Source organism: Rhincodon typus, chromosome 15 (genome assembly GCF_021869965.1).
Source record: "Rhincodon typus isolate 14 chromosome 15, sRhiTyp1.1, whole genome shotgun sequence".
Lineage (NCBI taxonomy): Eukaryota > Metazoa > Chordata > Chondrichthyes > Orectolobiformes > Rhincodontidae > Rhincodon > Rhincodon typus.
In genome coordinates, this window is record NC_063346.1 from 51,429,334 (window position 1) to 51,447,240 (window position 17,907).

Below are 17,907 nucleotides of genomic sequence, written 5' to 3' on the forward strand. Positions count from 1 at the left end.
TCTCTGTCTCTGTCTCTGTCTCTGTCTCTGTCTCTGTCTCTGTCTCTCCATATCCAGCACCGATGGTATTTAGCTTTTAATGTTAACAGCACTAAGTTTCTTTCTATTCTTTCAGCAGATGAGATCCTCATTGGCTAGGCCAGGATTTATTGCCCACCCTAATTAAGAATCAATTGTTGTAGGGTCTAGAGTCACATGTAGGCCAAACCATGTATGGATAGCAATTTCTTTCCCTAAAGGGCATTAGTGAACTAGATGGGTTTTTCCCAACAATTGATTCATGGTTATCATTAGACTCTTAATTCCAAACTTTTTTTTAATTGATTTCAAATTCCACCATCTGCCGTGGTAGGATTCAAATCCAGGACCCCAGGACATTATCCAGGTCTCTGGATTAACAGACCAGTGATAATACCACTAGGCTGTCATCTCCCTGTTAAAATTCCAAAACTCATTAGATGGTTTGTTCAAGTTCACAATTCTCTAATGCAATTCTCATATTCTGAAGTTAATCATGGAATGTGTGGTCATTGTGATGGGCAGGATCAAAACAAATAAGTCCTTTTGGTTCTAACAGCATATTAATATTAGTTCTCAAGAGCAGCCATTTCAAGCTCTTTGACCAGCTGCATTTTGAGCTGTCCCTGTTGGCAAGGCACACGAGGAGGAGCACTCACACAGGGGTCATACAGGGGTCAGGTTAGAACATGTATATTAAACATTCTTACTTATGTAATAAATTGCCTTCATTTCATCGTCATTTTGGTTCTGTCACTCTCAGCTAATTTCCATCCCTATTAACAATAGTCTACTATAAAATCAGACAGAAAGCACAGACACACAGATCACATATTAAATGAAATCTCATGTGAGTCAAAATATACAAGAGATTGGGTAAGTCATCAAGTTCCCCACCATACACCTAAGAATGCAAATTCCATCAGTTTACAATAAGTACATTGCAGAATGCCAAATGTGGAAAGGGAGCTGGAGACCTACAGTTGCTGTTGGCACTGGATTTGAAAAAAAACTTAAAAGCATATCTGATTACCTCCAAACACAGTGAAATTGGGGAAAGTCACCTGCCTTCCCCTCACCAACCAGCTTCATGTAACTGAATTGTGCTCCTTCCCTCCATTGCTTTAAAGTGAAATACACCAGAGAATACTGAGCTAGCTCGTAACCTTTCTCATTGCAAGTGTATTGGTCAATCAAAAAGATGGGCCTGTGGTTTTATGCCTGACACAAACGTGCATGTATGTTTATGTCCACAGTTAACTGTAGGGGATTGTGGGGGAGGTTTCAAGAAACTGAAAGAGAAATTAAGCCTTTCAGAAAATAGTAAGAGAGCTGAGGACTCTTTCCTGTGCAATACTTTCCCTCCCTTTGAACTGCAAAGGTATTGCTGCATATGTGCCTGAAAAGAGTATTTGTATCTTTTGTCATCCCCTAGAGTTAGCCTTGCTGCTCGCATGCTAGAAGGTGCAGAGCAACCAGGTTTCACAACAGAATTAGATGAAAATTTTAGAATAGAAGCAGTTTGTCTCCATGCTTTTGAACAGCTTAGGTCTCAATCCTAAATGTCTGCCACGCTCCATCCCAACATATATCAGTAGTCTCCAACTTCTTTAAGTACAACATCGCTTTCTGAATTTAAAGTGTATTCCAGGTTCTACCCTAAAGAAAATATATATTGAACAGTTTACTTTTAATGCTACATAAATCTAAAACCAAACATGCATAATTATTCCTTTTGTCCTCCATTCACTAAGTATCAGTGTGACACCTGTGATTGTATATTACCTGCCAGTGCCTTGGAGTCTGGGTTGTCATTTGAGACTGCAATCAAAAGTACTGGGTGCAATACTAGGACTTGATTAACTTAAATTGGGACAAGGCTATCTCACTGAGGTATGTGGAACCAATCCAAGCTTTCACTTTAAAAACACAGGATGTGTTTCTCTTACAAGTCCCCCAAATATTGCTGTCCCATGATCTGACTTTCAGCTAAATATCAACTTGCATAGTAATTAGGCTATGTTGCCTGACACACCATAAATGTTCACATTGTGCAGTAAAAGTTTTGCATGTGCATCCTGACAACTTTGTTGGGGTGTCAGCAGACATTGTTGAGTAATTATTTCCATATCAACTCCAGCTCTCTGTAAATCAAACACATTAAGGAATTTGGTAGTCCACCCACCAATATCTACTGGAAGGAATGGATTTGAGACTAATATGACAATTTGTTTCATCACATCTAGTTCCTGAAATTCTCTGTTAAATTCTTTTGCTTTGGGCAGCATGCTGGCTCAGTAGTTAGCAATGCTGCCTCACAGCATCAGGGACCTGGGTTTAATTCCAGCCTTGGGCAACTGACTGTGTGGAGTTTGCACATCTTCCCCATGTCTGCATGGTTTTCCATTGGGTGCTCTGACTTCCTCCCACAGGCCGAAGATGTGCAAGATTGGCCATGCTAAATTGCCCACAGTGTCCAGGGATATGTAGGCAGTCTGGGGATAGGGTAGAGATCTGGCTCTGGAATGGGATGGTCCTTGGAGGGTCAGTGCAGCCTCAATAGGCTGAATGGCCTCTTTTTGCACTGTAGGAATTCTTTGATTTGATTTGCTAATCTCATTGGGTTTGCACAGAGATTTTCTGGATGGAACCCCCTTATCTTTGTCCTTGAATTTTTTTCTCATATTTTCTCCAGACTCAGGAAGTAATGTAGATTTTAGTTTTTAATTAGAAGGTCGATAGATCCAATTTCAACCTGTATAATTTCCACCTGTACTTGTCCTTCCAAAATGTATTACCACATATTTGTCTAGATTAAACAACCCATGCCTCCAGCTGATCTATATCCTGCTGTATCCTATGACAATCCTCCTTATTGTCTGCACCTCCACTAATCTTTGTAGCATCCTCAAACTTACTAATTAGACCAGTTACGTTTTCCTCCAAATAATTTATGTAGACCACAAACAGCAGAGGTCCCAGCACTGATCCCTGTAGAACACCACTGGTCACAACCCTCCATTCCAAAAAGCGTCCTTCCACCACTACCCTCTCCCTCCTATGATTAAGCCAGTTCTGTATCCATCTTGCCAGCTCACCACTGATACCATGTGACTTCACGTTTTGTACCAGTCTGCCATGAGGGATTTATCAAAGGCTTTATCCTGAAGTCCATGTGGACAAATCAACCTCTTCCCCTTGTCAATCATTTTTGTCACCTCCTCAAAAAACTCAATTAAATTAGTGAGGCATGACCTCCCCTGCACAAAACCATGCTGTCTATCGCTAATCGGCCCATTTGCTTCTAAGTGGGTATCAATCTTGTCACTGAGAACATTTCCCAATAATTTCCCTATCACCACCATGAGGCTCACAAGCCTGTAATTTCCTGGATTATCCCTGCTACCCTTCTGAAGCAATGGGATAACATTAACTATTCTCCACTCCTCTGGGACCTCACCTGTGGCCAAAGAGGATACAAAGATGTCTGTCAACACAAAGAGGATACTGAGATGTTTATCAAATTATTTACTCAGTCTCCAGGTTTTTGTGGTCCCAATCATTCTCTGACACTCCCAGTGAGAACATAACATCAGCTGGGGTGTAAATTGAGCATTCAAGTCAATTTGAGTTCATTCTCTCACGTGGATTCAGCTAAAGGCAGGATAAATATTCTCTGCAGAGTTGTATACAAATCTTTGATATAAACAATGAATAGAAGCAATTCCATGATAGCAACTTGTAGGAATCTGCTACCCAATTATAATGCTAAACACATTCGAAAAGCTACTTATAAATCCTATTTTCATTCTCCCAATTAACTTTCAATTCAATTTGCTACTCTCTCCTAATTGCATACCACTTAATCCTCTCTTATGGTCTCCTGTGTGTTTCCTTGTTCGAGGATTTTTGAAAATAATATTTTCTACACAAAAGTGCATTCCCCATCCTGGATTTTATCACTATCTTCTCATTTCTGATGTTGTTATTGGAACTGTGCACCAGTTTTGCTTTCTCACTTTTGCTATTTCCCATGTGATGTATTTAATATTCTAAATACCGGCTACGAGCATGACAAACTTACAATTTAGCTGTGGGGAATCTTTTCATCATTGAAACTTGCTGTCATCTGAAAATGCAGCATCTAAGAGCAGTCTATTAAACAGCCTCCTGTTGAATCAGAGAGTGTGTGCCACTGCTACATTCTTTGGAGAAACATCTGACTACCAGACTAGTCCCATGGTTCATTGATATCTTTCTTTACGTTCACCTCCAGATGTCAGGAAAAGGAAGGAGGTAATCTTTTCTGAAAATGACATCAGAAGGCTCTCCTGCCAGGTCAAGGAGGTCTGGACAGAGGTGATACAGGAAATGAGCTATTATAAGTCATCTGCTGAACCTGGGTCCAATAAAAGAAACAGGTCAATGACCTGCTGCAATTCACTAGTGTAAATGCTAGCAAAATGATAACCTTACCTTCAATAGGAGTCTCTTGTGTGATCATCAATAACGTATACATGCAAATGGGCAGCTATGCCTTAATGATACATTGAAGCCAAAGCATTTGGAAGTTTGCCTTTTGTGTTTGGATGCAATATATTAATGATTGGACACGTTGATTTGTATTGGAGATGCAATCAGACAAGGTGGTGAGGGATCATTTAACATGTTCTGTATGCCAGACGGAGAGAAAGATGCACAGGAGAAGGGGCTGGTGACCTGAGGGTTCTCACAACAGCTGAGGTGGAAGTGGTGGAATTTGCTGGGAAAGAGGGAATGTAATCAGCTGTAGATGCAAGCTGAACCAGCCAGGACCTGGGAGGGTGAGGGAACTATCTTGTTGGTGGTATATAGGCTCAGAGGATGCACACAATTAAATGTGAAGTGCTCAAACTGCGATGATTTTGAACATGATCCTTGTGGTTCTCCATTACAGATCATCTCCATCAAAGGACCAGGCCACAGCCAACGCAGGAGACTGAAGTCTCAACCTCTGGAGGAGAAGCAGCTAGTGCCCCAAAAGATGAATCATTACCTGTCTCATTTTGATTTATGACCTCCTCCTCATGCTCCAATAAATTCTCGTCATTGGAGAAGGGCTGATCTTCCTGTTGCTCTTCCCTTTGTAACATCTATCTGTTTTGCAGTGTCAAATCAGTGCACAGCAGACCACTGCTATTTATGAAGGCCTCTGGACTGTGAATTGCAGAGCCGTCACCCAACCTCCCACCCAGGCTAGGCAACACAACAGAATCACATTTTATGAAATCTAATAGTGTGCTTGTTGATGGCTTCTGAGTATTTCGGCAACCTGGCACAAAGATATTGTCCTGGCATGGAGGCCTTGGCCTGGCCCAGCATGGCGGTTTAGGTCCAATTTTCTAGTGTACCCTGAACCCAGGAGTTGTTAATTGAACTGCGATGAGCTTTTCATTTTTGTTTTTTCTTATTTGTGACTTCTCTCATTACTTTAGGTGCCATGGTTTGGCGACTTATAAACATTATCATTTTTTTTGTAAAAATACACATGACAATAAATTATTATCCCGTTCTAAATTTGAGACATCTCATGCAAATCCGATTGATCAAGTTCTGTGAAGTTATTTTCAATTAATCATGGCTTGCTATTTGAAACAAGAGAAAGTCAACAGATGAAATTACTGAGTATAGGTTAGAACTTTCAACACACAAGCTGTCTCTGTTGGCCTGATCCCTAACCCCATATAATCCCACAACAGGGCTTCTCAATCTTTCTGCTTCTGAAGCCCCCCAGCCATGTTGTATAAATTCTACAGATAACGCTTAGCATGACAGTCCTTTTATCTAAATGAACATTCATCTTACAATTATGAAAACAAACATTGCTTGTCCTTATATATAACATGCTTGGTGACTGTATGCATTTGTAATTTGGAGGATTCCAAAGATTCGTTGTTCAGTTTTTATGCATAAATTACACAAGGTATATTTCACAAATGAAACTGAAATTCAGGTAGCTGTCTTTGTACTTTCTTACTTTTGTGGAGTTAATAGTAACTTTCTGTTTTTACACTCATACCTTTATGCTGTTTTTCAGCTCTTGTGGTTAAACTTGAGGAAGGAAGTTCTACATCACTACTCTGTGGATTTTGTTGTTGTGAAGCTGAAGGTTGAATTAAAAATGGACTCATGACTGCAATTTATTGTGCATTTACAATGGTTTTTCTTGTTCTTTGGAATTTATTTTCTTTTGCCGACATTTCTCAATTGCATCCTAGCTCTGAGAGACTGTATTTGTTAAAGACAAGTTATGTTTAACTAACTTGATTATGTTTTTTGATGTGGTAACAGTGCATTGATGAAGAGATAACAATGGATTAATGAGGGCATTCATGTGGTGTGTATGGAATTTCAAAATAGCTTCTGAATAATGTCTAAGCCCAGGAAATAAAGGGGCACTTTTAGCATGGAAACAAAATCGGATAAAGAACAGGAATAAGATTGAACGGTTATATTTTGGATTGGAGGAAGATACATAATGGAATTCCCCAGAGGTCAGTAACAGACTCACAGCCTATCATGTTCTATATTAATGGCTTGGATTTAGATATACAAGAGACAATTACAAAATTTGAAATAAGCTGGTGAAACGGTTGGAAATGTTACATTTAAAGATTAAATTTGACATAGAGAAGTGTAAAGCAGCACATTTCGGTAGTATCAAGGAGGAAAGGCAATATAAACTAAAGGGTACAATTCTAAAGAGAGTGCTGAAAAAGAGAGCAACACGGTATATGTGCACAAATCATTGAAGGTGACAGGGTGGTTTGAAGCAGTGGTTAAAAAAGTTGGATTCTGAGCTTTATAAATACAGCATTGAGTACAAGAGTAAAGGAATTGATGCTGAACTTGTATTAAGCAAGGATTTGGGCACAAGTGGAGTCTTGTTTTCAGCTCTGAGCACTCCACCTTGGGAAGGACGTGAAAGCTTTATTGGGTAAACAAAGACATTTATCAGAATACTTCAAGGGATGAGTGAGCTTGAGCTAAGTGGATAGATTGTAGAAACTGGGGTTGCTATCCTTAGCACAAAAAGATTGAGAGGAAATTTGATTGAAGCATTCAAAATCATGAGAAGCGTAGGCAGGATGGATATGGAGAAGCTGTTCCCATTTGCAGAAGAATCAATGACCAGAGAACATGGATTTAGAGGTACTGGCAAAAGAAAACCAAAGGTAACATTAAGGAAATCTTTTTTATGTAGTGAATGTTTATGGTCTGGCATGTGCTGCCTGAAAGGTTGGTAGAAGCAAATTCAATTTTGGCTTTCAAAAGGAATTAGCTAAGTTAAGTAAAGGGAAAACAAATTTCAGGGTTACAGAAAAGGATAGGAGAATGGAACTAGCTCTTGCAGAGACCCCACATGGAGTCAACAGGCTAACTGGCCTACTGTGCTGTTACCATTCTACAATTCTACAGGATCGGCAAATGTTTTACTTTCTACTCTTTTAGAATATAACAAAAATTAGGAATGGACATAAATGCCATTCTTGCTAACATCCAAAGAATTAATACATATATATATATAGATTAAAAATCCTAGCTCCCTCCCAAACCATCAGTAAAGCATAATATTCCAATCACAAAAGTGCAACCATATCATTAGAAATCTCATGTGGATGAGCAAAAGATTAAATGTCTCAGTTGGATTTGTAAACAGTCAGAAAGCTCAGCTGGATAAACAAAGGAGTCTGCTCTTCCTGTTGATGTCTATTGATGGGATGTTCTACAGTAGGTGTACTGTAATTTGCTTATTACTTCTGTATGAAGGGATACTTTGATAAGTCATACAGTGCCCCCATATTAATTCTTGGTTCTACAGAGGAATAGAGTATTGGGTTTTAGGACTTGATCTCTTGCCTCATTTGTTGTCTCACTCAATTGTTTCTTGGCCTGTTTACTCTCTCTAAACTGTCAAACTCTTGTCCAAAATCCAGTACAAAATAAGTAGAAATTTCCTTGAGTCAAATATTGGGAAAATCAAAGCCATTGTCTTTGGTCTCTATAACAAACTCCATTCCCAAATAACCAACTCTACTGCTAGCCCTAGCAACTCTCAGAGACTGAACCAGATTAGTTTAACTCTGTGTGTAATATTCGATCCCGAGATGAGCTTTCAAACACATACTAGCACCATGACTAAGGCTACCTACTTCCAACTCATTAATATCACAGGACTCCCACATCTCATTGGGTACTGAAACATTCATCCATTCCTTTGCAGCTCTAGACCTTACTATTCCAACGTTATCTTGACCAGCCTCCTATATTCTAGCTTTGGTAACTTTGTGGACATTCTAAAATCTGCTGCCTGTGCCCTTATGCAACAAGTCAGGCTCACCCAACAATCCCATTTCACTGACCTACACAAATTCCCATTTATCACAATTTTAAAACTCTCAGCCTTGTCTTCAAATCCCTCTATGGCTTTGCCCTTTCTATCTCTGTAACCTACTCCACCTCCACAATACTGAGATATCTTCACTCATTTAATATCTGTTCTCTTTAGCATCTATAATTGTAATCACTGCAACTTTGGTGATCCCTGAATGCATCTGTGTAGGACTTAATCTCTAGAATTCTATCCCTAAATCTCTGCATTTCATTAGCTCACTTCCCTTTTTTAAGACTCTCCCTTAAAACCTATATCATTGATCAAGCTTTTGAAATTCTATCCTAAAACCTTCTCAGTGTCAAATTTTGTTTCATCATGCCTCTGTGAAGTGCCTTGAAGCTTTATTACGTAAAGATGCCATATAAATGCAGGTTGCTGTCAGTTATTTCCTCCACGTGTCATCTTCCTCAGCGTTCATTTCTTTTTAACATTTCATTTTAATATAAATATTTATAAACATTTTCAACAATTGTGGCCTACCTTCACAAACAGGGCACCCTTGTCTGCCAGTGAATCATCTCCTTTCCCATTAGGATAACACTTAAATTCAACGTCTAAAATTGGGTAACGGCTTGCAAAAAACAGCCCGCTGTTCAAAAACTTGAAGCTGCAGCAGCTGTGCCAAGCATACCTCCCCACATCATACAGTATGTATTGAAAGTAGGGGTTTAATTGTGCTTTCAACTTCTCTGCCGCCCGCTTGTCAAACACCTCCTGTAGGCAAAGGAAGTCCAGATTGGCAGGGAAGAAAGCTGAAAGCTCATGGTCAAATGTGTCACCCAGATGCCTCCTTTTCTTCAGTGAAGCTTTCTTCATGACTGAGGCCTTGTAGACAAATTTGTTGTTGGTGCCACCACTGCTGTCCATTGCACCATCGGTGATCCTGAACTTGATCAGAGATTCTCTGGAAGTGGTGTTGCTATCTAAACTGACACCATCTCCTTCGCAATGTCTATGGTTGGGGGTTTGGCATTTCTCATCATCAGTTTCGGTTTCTCCCTGCTGCTCTGAAGGCTCAGTTATGGTGACCTGCACACCGGAGATGTCCACCTCCTTGCCAGGAAAGTGGACTGCCTCATCGCCAGCAATGCGAACAATACAGGAGTTGCTGTCTCCATCATTTTGCTCCTCTCCAGACTTGGAGTCCTTGCCATCGTCACTGTAGTTGCCAATGAAGTTGTCTCCTTTGTAGTCCATGGAGGAAGTTCGTTTGATGCCCACACTGTTTGCACGGTTGGCACTATCTCCGCCATGAGGGCATGCCAAACTGCTCCAACTTGCTGCACTTATGGATGTATTGGTCGGGGAGTCTATGTAAATCTTAATTTGAGGTCGGCTGGCACCATTTCGTATTCTTTTGCCAACCTCCGAGGACCTAATCTGGGTATTGGAAAGGTTGGTGAAACGGGCCAAGGAATCGGGCAATAGACAGACGTTGGCTGTGGCAAAGCAGAAACTTCTCCCACCAGCTGCTTTCCAATAGCCAGGCCCTGTTGCTGTGCTGGCATCAGAATTGTCCTCAAATCTTGAGTAAATGTACGGTCTACGAGCAGATTGGAGAGGGGCCCAGACCACAAAGCCTATCAATGCAAATGGCAGAGAAGCAATCAGCAATGCCAGGCAGATTGGAATGATAATTGCAAGGCAGATCACCCGCAGGTAACATGGATCATCTCCTCTTTGATGCTTCTCATAGGTGGTAGGCAGAAAGGAAACCAACAGCCGATCGGTCAACCAATAGCAGGGAAATATAAGTGTCCAGGCTACGGAATGAAGAGTTTGTAGAAAGGAGTTCGGAAAAGCGGATGTGTACAAAACCATGGCAACTGAATGATGGCTACAGTCTACAAACTCCTACATCATGCCAGAGTCATTATTGGGTTAGAAAAGTTGACAGGTGTCTCAGATGACTCTAGATTTAATCAATGAAAAGACAATTCCATCATTGTCTTATTAAGAAAAGTGAAGACGTACAAGGGACGTTTTTAATGAGCTCCTTCTCAACAATTAGAGACTGTACTGGTCTGGTCTGGTCTGGTCTGTGGAGATCAATTCAAATCCCATTGGAATTGTTCAACTTAATACATTTTTCCACAAAATGGCACCCGGAAATCACCTACAGGAAAAGCACAAAGAAAACTGTTATTGATAGTATGAACTGGAATATGCACTGTGCTAACAAGAATGTACACTGCAGAGTCTGCAATTGACGCTATATATTAAATATGCAAATTAACTGTTGTTCAAGTGCATAGCAGATGCACTAAAAGCAAATTTCCCATTCTCCAGAGGCCTGTAGAGAAGATGAGCTGTACATACGCAGTCCTCCTGCAGCGAGTTCTAATGTACAGGCAATGTATTTTCTAACATTTTTTTAGCATACATCAATTTTTTAATTCTATTCCACATTTAGCACATCATGGCAGAATCAAATCATTTCGCATCATGCATATAACATTGGTACCAGGTGTAATCAACATCTTCTTTCTCCAAAAGCCAATCTCCATTGTATTACAGTAATTCTCCTTACTTTTACATCTCAAACAAATAAAATACAGTCACTTCAGATCTCCCACAACTATTTGAGATAGGAAAGCATCCACAATCAACCACCATTTGAGCTATTGCTCCCAGGTGGAATTATTCTCCGATAACATGCTTACTAACATTCTGTCTGCATTCAGTCAGGAAAGTCAGCTACAGACCTCATTACAACTTTGGCACAAACATCAACAAAAGGGCTGAATCCTGGAGTTGAGTGGAAAGTCACTGCTCCTGACAACAATGCCTGACCGAATGTGGTGTTATGGAGCTGGAACAAAATTAAAGTATATCGGACCTTATGGGCGGGGGGGAGCACTGATCACTGGCTGGAGTCATAATTAGTAGAAAGGAAGATATTACGATTGTTTGAGACGCATCATTTCAATCCTAGAATATTGTTGCGTGAGTTCATCAGAATTGTGTCCTAGGCACAACCATTTACAGCTGCTTCATCAATGACCTTTCCTTTGTCATAAGGTTAGAAGTGGAAAAGTCACTGATGATTATATATTGGTCAGTTCCATTCACAACTCATCATATGTGGAAGAAGCCAAAGCCCACAGATAGCAAGGCAGCCCAACACTTGGGCTTGCATTGGTAAGTGACAAGTAGCCCACCATAAGACAGTATCTCCCCTTGAAATTCCATGGCATTACCTTTGCTGAACTATGGGCAATTGCATGGCTAATCCACCTAATTTGCACATCTTTGGACTGTGGGAGGAAACCAGAGCACCCAGCAGAAACCCATGCAGACACAGGGAGAATGTGCAAATTCTGCACAGATAGTTGCCTGAGGCTGGAATTGAACCTGGGCCTCTAGCGCTGTAAGGCAACAGTGCTAACCACTGAGCCACTGTGTCGTCCATCTCAGACACTGAGGTTTGCTCAACACTAGATGGAGGGGGAGAACCTACAGTCTCTGACAGGCCTTCTGGCTGTTCTGAGGGGCCAGGTATGTTTTGCTCCTGCCCTGTTTCTGGAGTAACAGCTTTCAGGTGATCCACATGTTTGTTCAGGTCTATATCACCTACCCAAACTTTGTAAGTGACGGGAATTGACCTCGTGTCAACCTCGCCTCATACCTATACAGAGCCATTTTCATGGTTCCGGCACCAAACTTCATCCCCTGAATTAAATAATCTCTCTTGTTTAGAGGCAGCATGTGGCCGCATTAGCATTCCTGCTGCCATTTCACCCTCCCACCAGGTCTGGGAATATCAGGTTTAACCTGATGCGGAATCTTATCCCCATCAGCAACCCTCTTGGAGCAATCTCTATTGTTGCATGTAGGGTGGTCCTATAATCAAACAGGAACCAGATCTGTCTGGTATCAATTGATGTTGTAGGCTGCTTCTTTAAGCCTGCTTTCAATGTTTGGACCACTTTGTCCGCTAGACCATTGGACGTTGGATGGTAATGAGCTGCCCTTATGTGTCGAATGCCATTTGACTTTAGGAAATATTTGAATTCCCTGCTGGCAAATGATGTCCCATTGTCGGTAACAAATACTTCTGGGAGTCCATGTATCACGAATGATGCTTGCGGCTTCTCAATTGTGATCCCTGAGTTTGCCAAATGAACTTTATGCATATCCAACCACTTTGAATAGGTGTCCACAATTACCAGGAACATTGAGCCCATGAAAGGGCCTGTTTTGTCGATATGCAACTAAGTCTAGAGTTTTCCTAGCCATTTCCATGAATGTAGGGGCACAGCTGGTAGCAATTTTTGCCCTTGTTGGCACTCTGGGCACTGCCCCACCAATACAGCTATGTCAGCATCCAACCCTGGCCACCAGACATAACGTCTTGCTAGCATCTTCATCTTGGTAACCCCTGGATGACCCTGGTGGAGTTCAGCCAGTATCTAGTGGCGACCTTTGCTCAGGACAATCACCCTTGCTCCCCGCAGTAATATGCCATCCTCTACAGTGATCTGGTCTGGCTGGGTCCAGAAAGGTTTCAATTCTGGTTGCGATGGTCTTTCTGTTTCCCCCATTACCACCAGCTGTTTTAGATTTGCTAGGACAGGATCTTTCTGTGTCCACTGTCAAATGTTGTCAGTGGTGACTGGAAGGGTGTCCAAGAGGCTCAAAACCAAAACGGACTCTTCTGGGGAGGCACCACTGGTGGAGTATGGCCAGTGGGAAGTGGCCCAAGGCATCCATATTTGCCACTTGGCTTCCTGGGCAGTGTTCTAACTGGTGCTTGTACACGCTGAAAATAAGGGCCCAACGCTGAATTCTACTGAAAGCATGGGTTGCATCACCTTGTTTTACTTCAGTAGCCCCAGCAGCGGTTTTTGATCTGTTATTATGATAAATGCCCATCTGTAAAGGTATTGGTGGAACTTTCTCACACCAAAGATGACTGCCAAACCTTCCTCCTCTATCTGGGCATATTTGCGTTTGGCATCAGCCAAAGTCCAGGAAGCATATGCTATCTGGCGTTCCTCTCCACTGAGCCACCAGTGAGCCAGCACTACCCCGATACAGTACAGGGAGGCATCGCATGTCAGCATTACCTCTCACTTTGGATTGTAGTGGGCCAATATCTTAGATGACGATAGCTGCATTTTCACTTCCCTAAAGGCTACTTTTTGGCTACGCAAACATTTCCAAGGCTGACCCTTTTTCAATAGCAGGTGTAAGGGTGCCAAGATGGAGGCCATGTTGTGTATGAATTTTCCGTAAGAATTCACTGAACCAGGTACAGAACTAAGCTCTGGTACAGACATGGAAGCCGGAGCTCCTTTGATCATTCTCACTTTCTCTTCCAATGGGTATAACCCGGTTTTGTCAACTCTGTAACCCAAGTAGGTCACTTGGGGTGCCTGGAACACATATGTTTCCCTTCTAAGGCATACGCCCACCTGGGAGAAATGTTTAAGCACAATGTCCAAATTCTTCAAGTCCTCTTTATTGGTCTTCCCTGTTGTTAGTACATCACCCAGATAAATGACAACTTGGATTACCCTTGTAAAATGTTCTCCAGTCTGCTGGAAAAGGACGGAAACTGATGATACCCCAAATAGCAGCTTTGTATATTGATTATGGGTATTAATTGTAGCAAACTTCTAGGACTCCTCATCCAGTCACAATTGCAGGTAGGCATGGATCATGGCCAGCTTCATGCAGGATAGCCACCGCCACCCCCAACAACTTTGCATACAAGTCCTCTATGTGAGGGGTTGGGTTGTTATCGAGCTGTAGGAAGCAGTTTACCGTTTGTTTAAAACCCCGTAAAGGCAAAATGAGACGTCAGGCTTCATAATCGGTATGACCGGTACTGCTCATTCTGCAATTCATACTGGTTTGATGATCCCTTTGATTTCCAGCCTTCTGATTTCAGCCTCTACATTTGCCCACAAAGCAAATGGCACTGGGTGGGCCTTGCAATAGCTTGGAATTGCTTCCTGGTCACCATGTAAATTGGTTTTGGCCCCTTTGATAGTTCCAAGCCCTTCCTAAAGTGGTCCTGGGTATTTCATTAGGACCTCACTGAGGCAGCCATTTTCTAATTGAAAAATATTGAGCCAATCCAGGTGAATCTTTCTCAACCAATTCCACCTCAATAAGTTTGGGCCTGAGCCTTTCACTACTATCAGTGATAACTGCACCAACTGCTTTTCATAGGTGACTGGAACTGAAGTCGTACACTTAATCTGAAACGGTTCCCCAGTGTATGTTCTCAGTCTGGCTGACATCTTTTGCAAACTTAAGAGTTGGAGTCTGGAACGAATCTTGTTAAAGACTGATTCTGCAACCATAGATACAGTTGTGCCGGTATTGACCTCCATAGGAACTGGGTGACTGGGTCTTTGTTGTGGGGTTCTGCTGTGGATGGCTTAGGATCTCTCTGCTCAGGATATGCCCTGCATGAGACTTTGCGATTGCCCACACTTGAGTGGTATTCCCCAAGCTCACTTGGTGAGGTGAGTTAATCGACTTCCATTGGGATGCCCTGTAGCTCCAACACTCCACTTGCCGCATTTTCTAATGACAATGCCAGTTGTAGTGCCTGTTTGAAGTCCAGTTGGGTTTCAGCTCATGGGGGTTCTGCATGGTCACATCATTAATCCCACACACCAAATGATCTCTCAGCATCTCATTCAGGGTTAACCCAAAATCATATGCTTCTACCAGTCGTCTTAACCGCGTCAAAAATCCCCATATGGATTCCCCTGGTTCTCTAACAGCCGAATAAAACTGACAGTGTCTCAGAATTGGGGTCGTAATATTCCTTAACCAGCTCCATCAACTCTCGGAAGGTTTTAATGTCTGGTGCCTCTGGGAAAGTTAAGCCCCTTATAACTGAGAATGCTACGGGTCCACAAGCAGTCAGAAGGATTACCGATTGCTTTTCATCTGCCCCAATATGACTTGCCTGGAAAATATATTGCGTTCTTTCCACATACCGGGTCCAGTCTTCGACAGCAGGATCAAATGAGTCAAGCTTCCCAAATAAAGGCGTGATGCCAGAAATGTTTACCCCAATTCCAAGATGACTGTGGCCAGCGAATATGAGCCTACATTCATAATTAACCGATTGGTCTGATATTGAAGTCAAAGCAAAGTTCAGTTTCACACATATCTATTATACTTCCAAGCAAATACCATTGGTCTCCTCATAAAATTAAAAGATATCACAAAGAAAGTAAAATGTCACAGTTACAATATAACTCAAGGAGCACACATTTCTTAACAACATCATGTAAGACTATTGAGATTCTGTTGCTGTGGTGAGTTGAAATTCCATATTGATATATTGGTGAGTATTTCAATCCCTTCTGCAGATTTACAAAAGTCATGCATTTTGAATTTTCAGAGAACTGGTATCTTAAAATCATTCTAGAGGTTAATTCACATTCAATCTACTCTGAAAGAAGTTTTTTTGGAATTTAAGACTTTAAACAGTGAATTGGATGTTGGCATGAAACTATACTCTTAATTTATTCACTGGCAAAATTTCATCAACTCTGCTTTATTTTAATTAATTATTCAATATTAGGCATTATGTTCAGTAGCTATTGTACTGTATATGCTAATTGGTAATATTATTGGTTTGACTGAAAATTGTCAATAAAGAAACATATACTAGGAATTCAGCATTTTGGCTTTCTAGTGTTATCAGTCTTAGCTTTAACACGTCACTGAACAGCTCTGCTATCATACAGTGAGCCTGGTGAGCTGTAAGGAAATGCATCTCAACAGATAATATCCCTGGTTTCCAGATTATCCTCAATTCATCACATCAGCTCTATTTGCAATGTCACTGAACCAACCATTGTCTCCAGGAATAGCCATGCAATGATTTTTAAATAAGAAGAAAGGGTTCAACATTATTAATCCTTAAAAGATTAAAGTGGAATTGATGCTCTGGGAGCTCAGCTTGCAGCAACTTGTGGTCGCGCGGTAGTTATGGCACACTTTATATTGCAACTTAACATTGAAGACATGCACAATTTTCCTTTCATTGCTGTATAAATTTGAAGGTAGGGACAGCCTGTCCAGGGAGAAACTATGTGCAAAAGGGGTCTCGGCTCTTAGGTTTGATGTTGCATGGGGATGCAACTCTACAGTCAAACAACAACAAATTACAATCACTTATCTCTTTTAACATAGTAAAATATTCGAAGCATCTTCACATGACGGTAATCAGACAAATCTTGAAACCGAGCTACATTAGGAGGTACTAAGATAAGCATTTCTTTTAATATTCAGTTGTGGGATATGGGTGTTGCTGGCTGGGCCAGCATTTATTGCCTGTCCCTAGCTGCCCTTGAGACGTGATGAGCTGCCTTCTTGAACCGCTGCAGTCCACCTGCTGTGGGTCCACAATTCCATTAGGGAGAGAATTCCAGGATTTCCACCTGCAGGCAGTGAAGGAGCGGCAATATATTTCCAAGTCAGGATGATGAGTGGCTTGGAGGAGAACTTGTAGATGGTGGTGTTCCCATGTATTTACTACCCTTGTCCTTCTAGAAAGAAGTGGTCATAGGTTTGGAGATGCCATCTGAGGAACTTCTGTGAATTTCTGCAGTGCACCTTGTAGATAGTACACAGTGCTACTGCTGAGTATCAGAGGTGGAGTGTGTGGATATTTGTGAATGTGATGCCAATCAAGCAGACTGCTTTGTCCTGGTTGGTGTCGAGCTTCTTGAGTGTTGTCATTGAAGTAGGTTTAAAGGAGCATTTAAAAGTGCAGAGGTAGAGAGGTGGGAAGGTTTATGGAGAGAACTCTAGAGTTAATCACCCTGATAACTGTAGGCACATTCACTAAATGTGGAGTGATGAAAATAGAGAATGTGCATGATGCCCAATTAGTGAAGTTGAGGATTGTAGGGCTAGAGGAGGTCACAGTAATAGAGACAAAACCAAAGAGAAATTTGAAAACAATGATGTTAATTTTAAAACTCAATTGGAATTTTGGAATTGAAACATGGTCTATAGACTGCTCAATGGGTCAGCAGGCCACTTTTTCAACCCATCTGTGGCTAACTGAAATATTAAGCATGGTTCTCACAAACATTTAATTTTGAACTATGTGGACAAAGAACTCTCCTCTCCTGGTGAGGAGAACAGCAGTTAAAACACTTAGTGGGTTATTTGAAGCTGATAAATTCAAAGTTTGGTTGTATGAGGCTATCTGATCCTCGAGACTGGGAATTGAAACCACTGTTCGATTAAGACCAATAGAGGTGATAGAGAAGAGAATTCTCTCTTGTGTGAATACTATTAGGGAGCACATTTGGGATTAATGTCATTATTTTATTGTGTTTCAAATCATTAAACTTATGCAAATCATTAAATTTATGTTAGATACAAATAATTTGGTTCATTACATCGTTTTCTTCATTTCTTTTGCAAAATAAACTTTTGTTTTATTGTTAAAACTGAATCTTCAGCAT

The 17,907-nt window shown here is 41.3% G+C and overlaps 1 protein-coding gene across 1 annotated transcript in view; it reads right to left on the reverse strand.

Moving 5' to 3' along the window:
- Nucleotides 1-17,907, reverse strand: part of smpd3 (sphingomyelin phosphodiesterase 3) — a 248,396-nt gene that overhangs the window by 51,803 nt on the left and 178,686 nt on the right. Inside the window, exon 2 of the mRNA XM_048605906.1 lies at nt 8,933-10,568. Within this exon, the coding sequence (XP_048461863.1) occupies nt 8,933-10,273 (1,341 nt within the window). The 5' untranslated portion in view covers nt 10,274-10,568. The remainder of the gene's footprint in view (nt 1-8,932; nt 10,569-17,907) is intronic.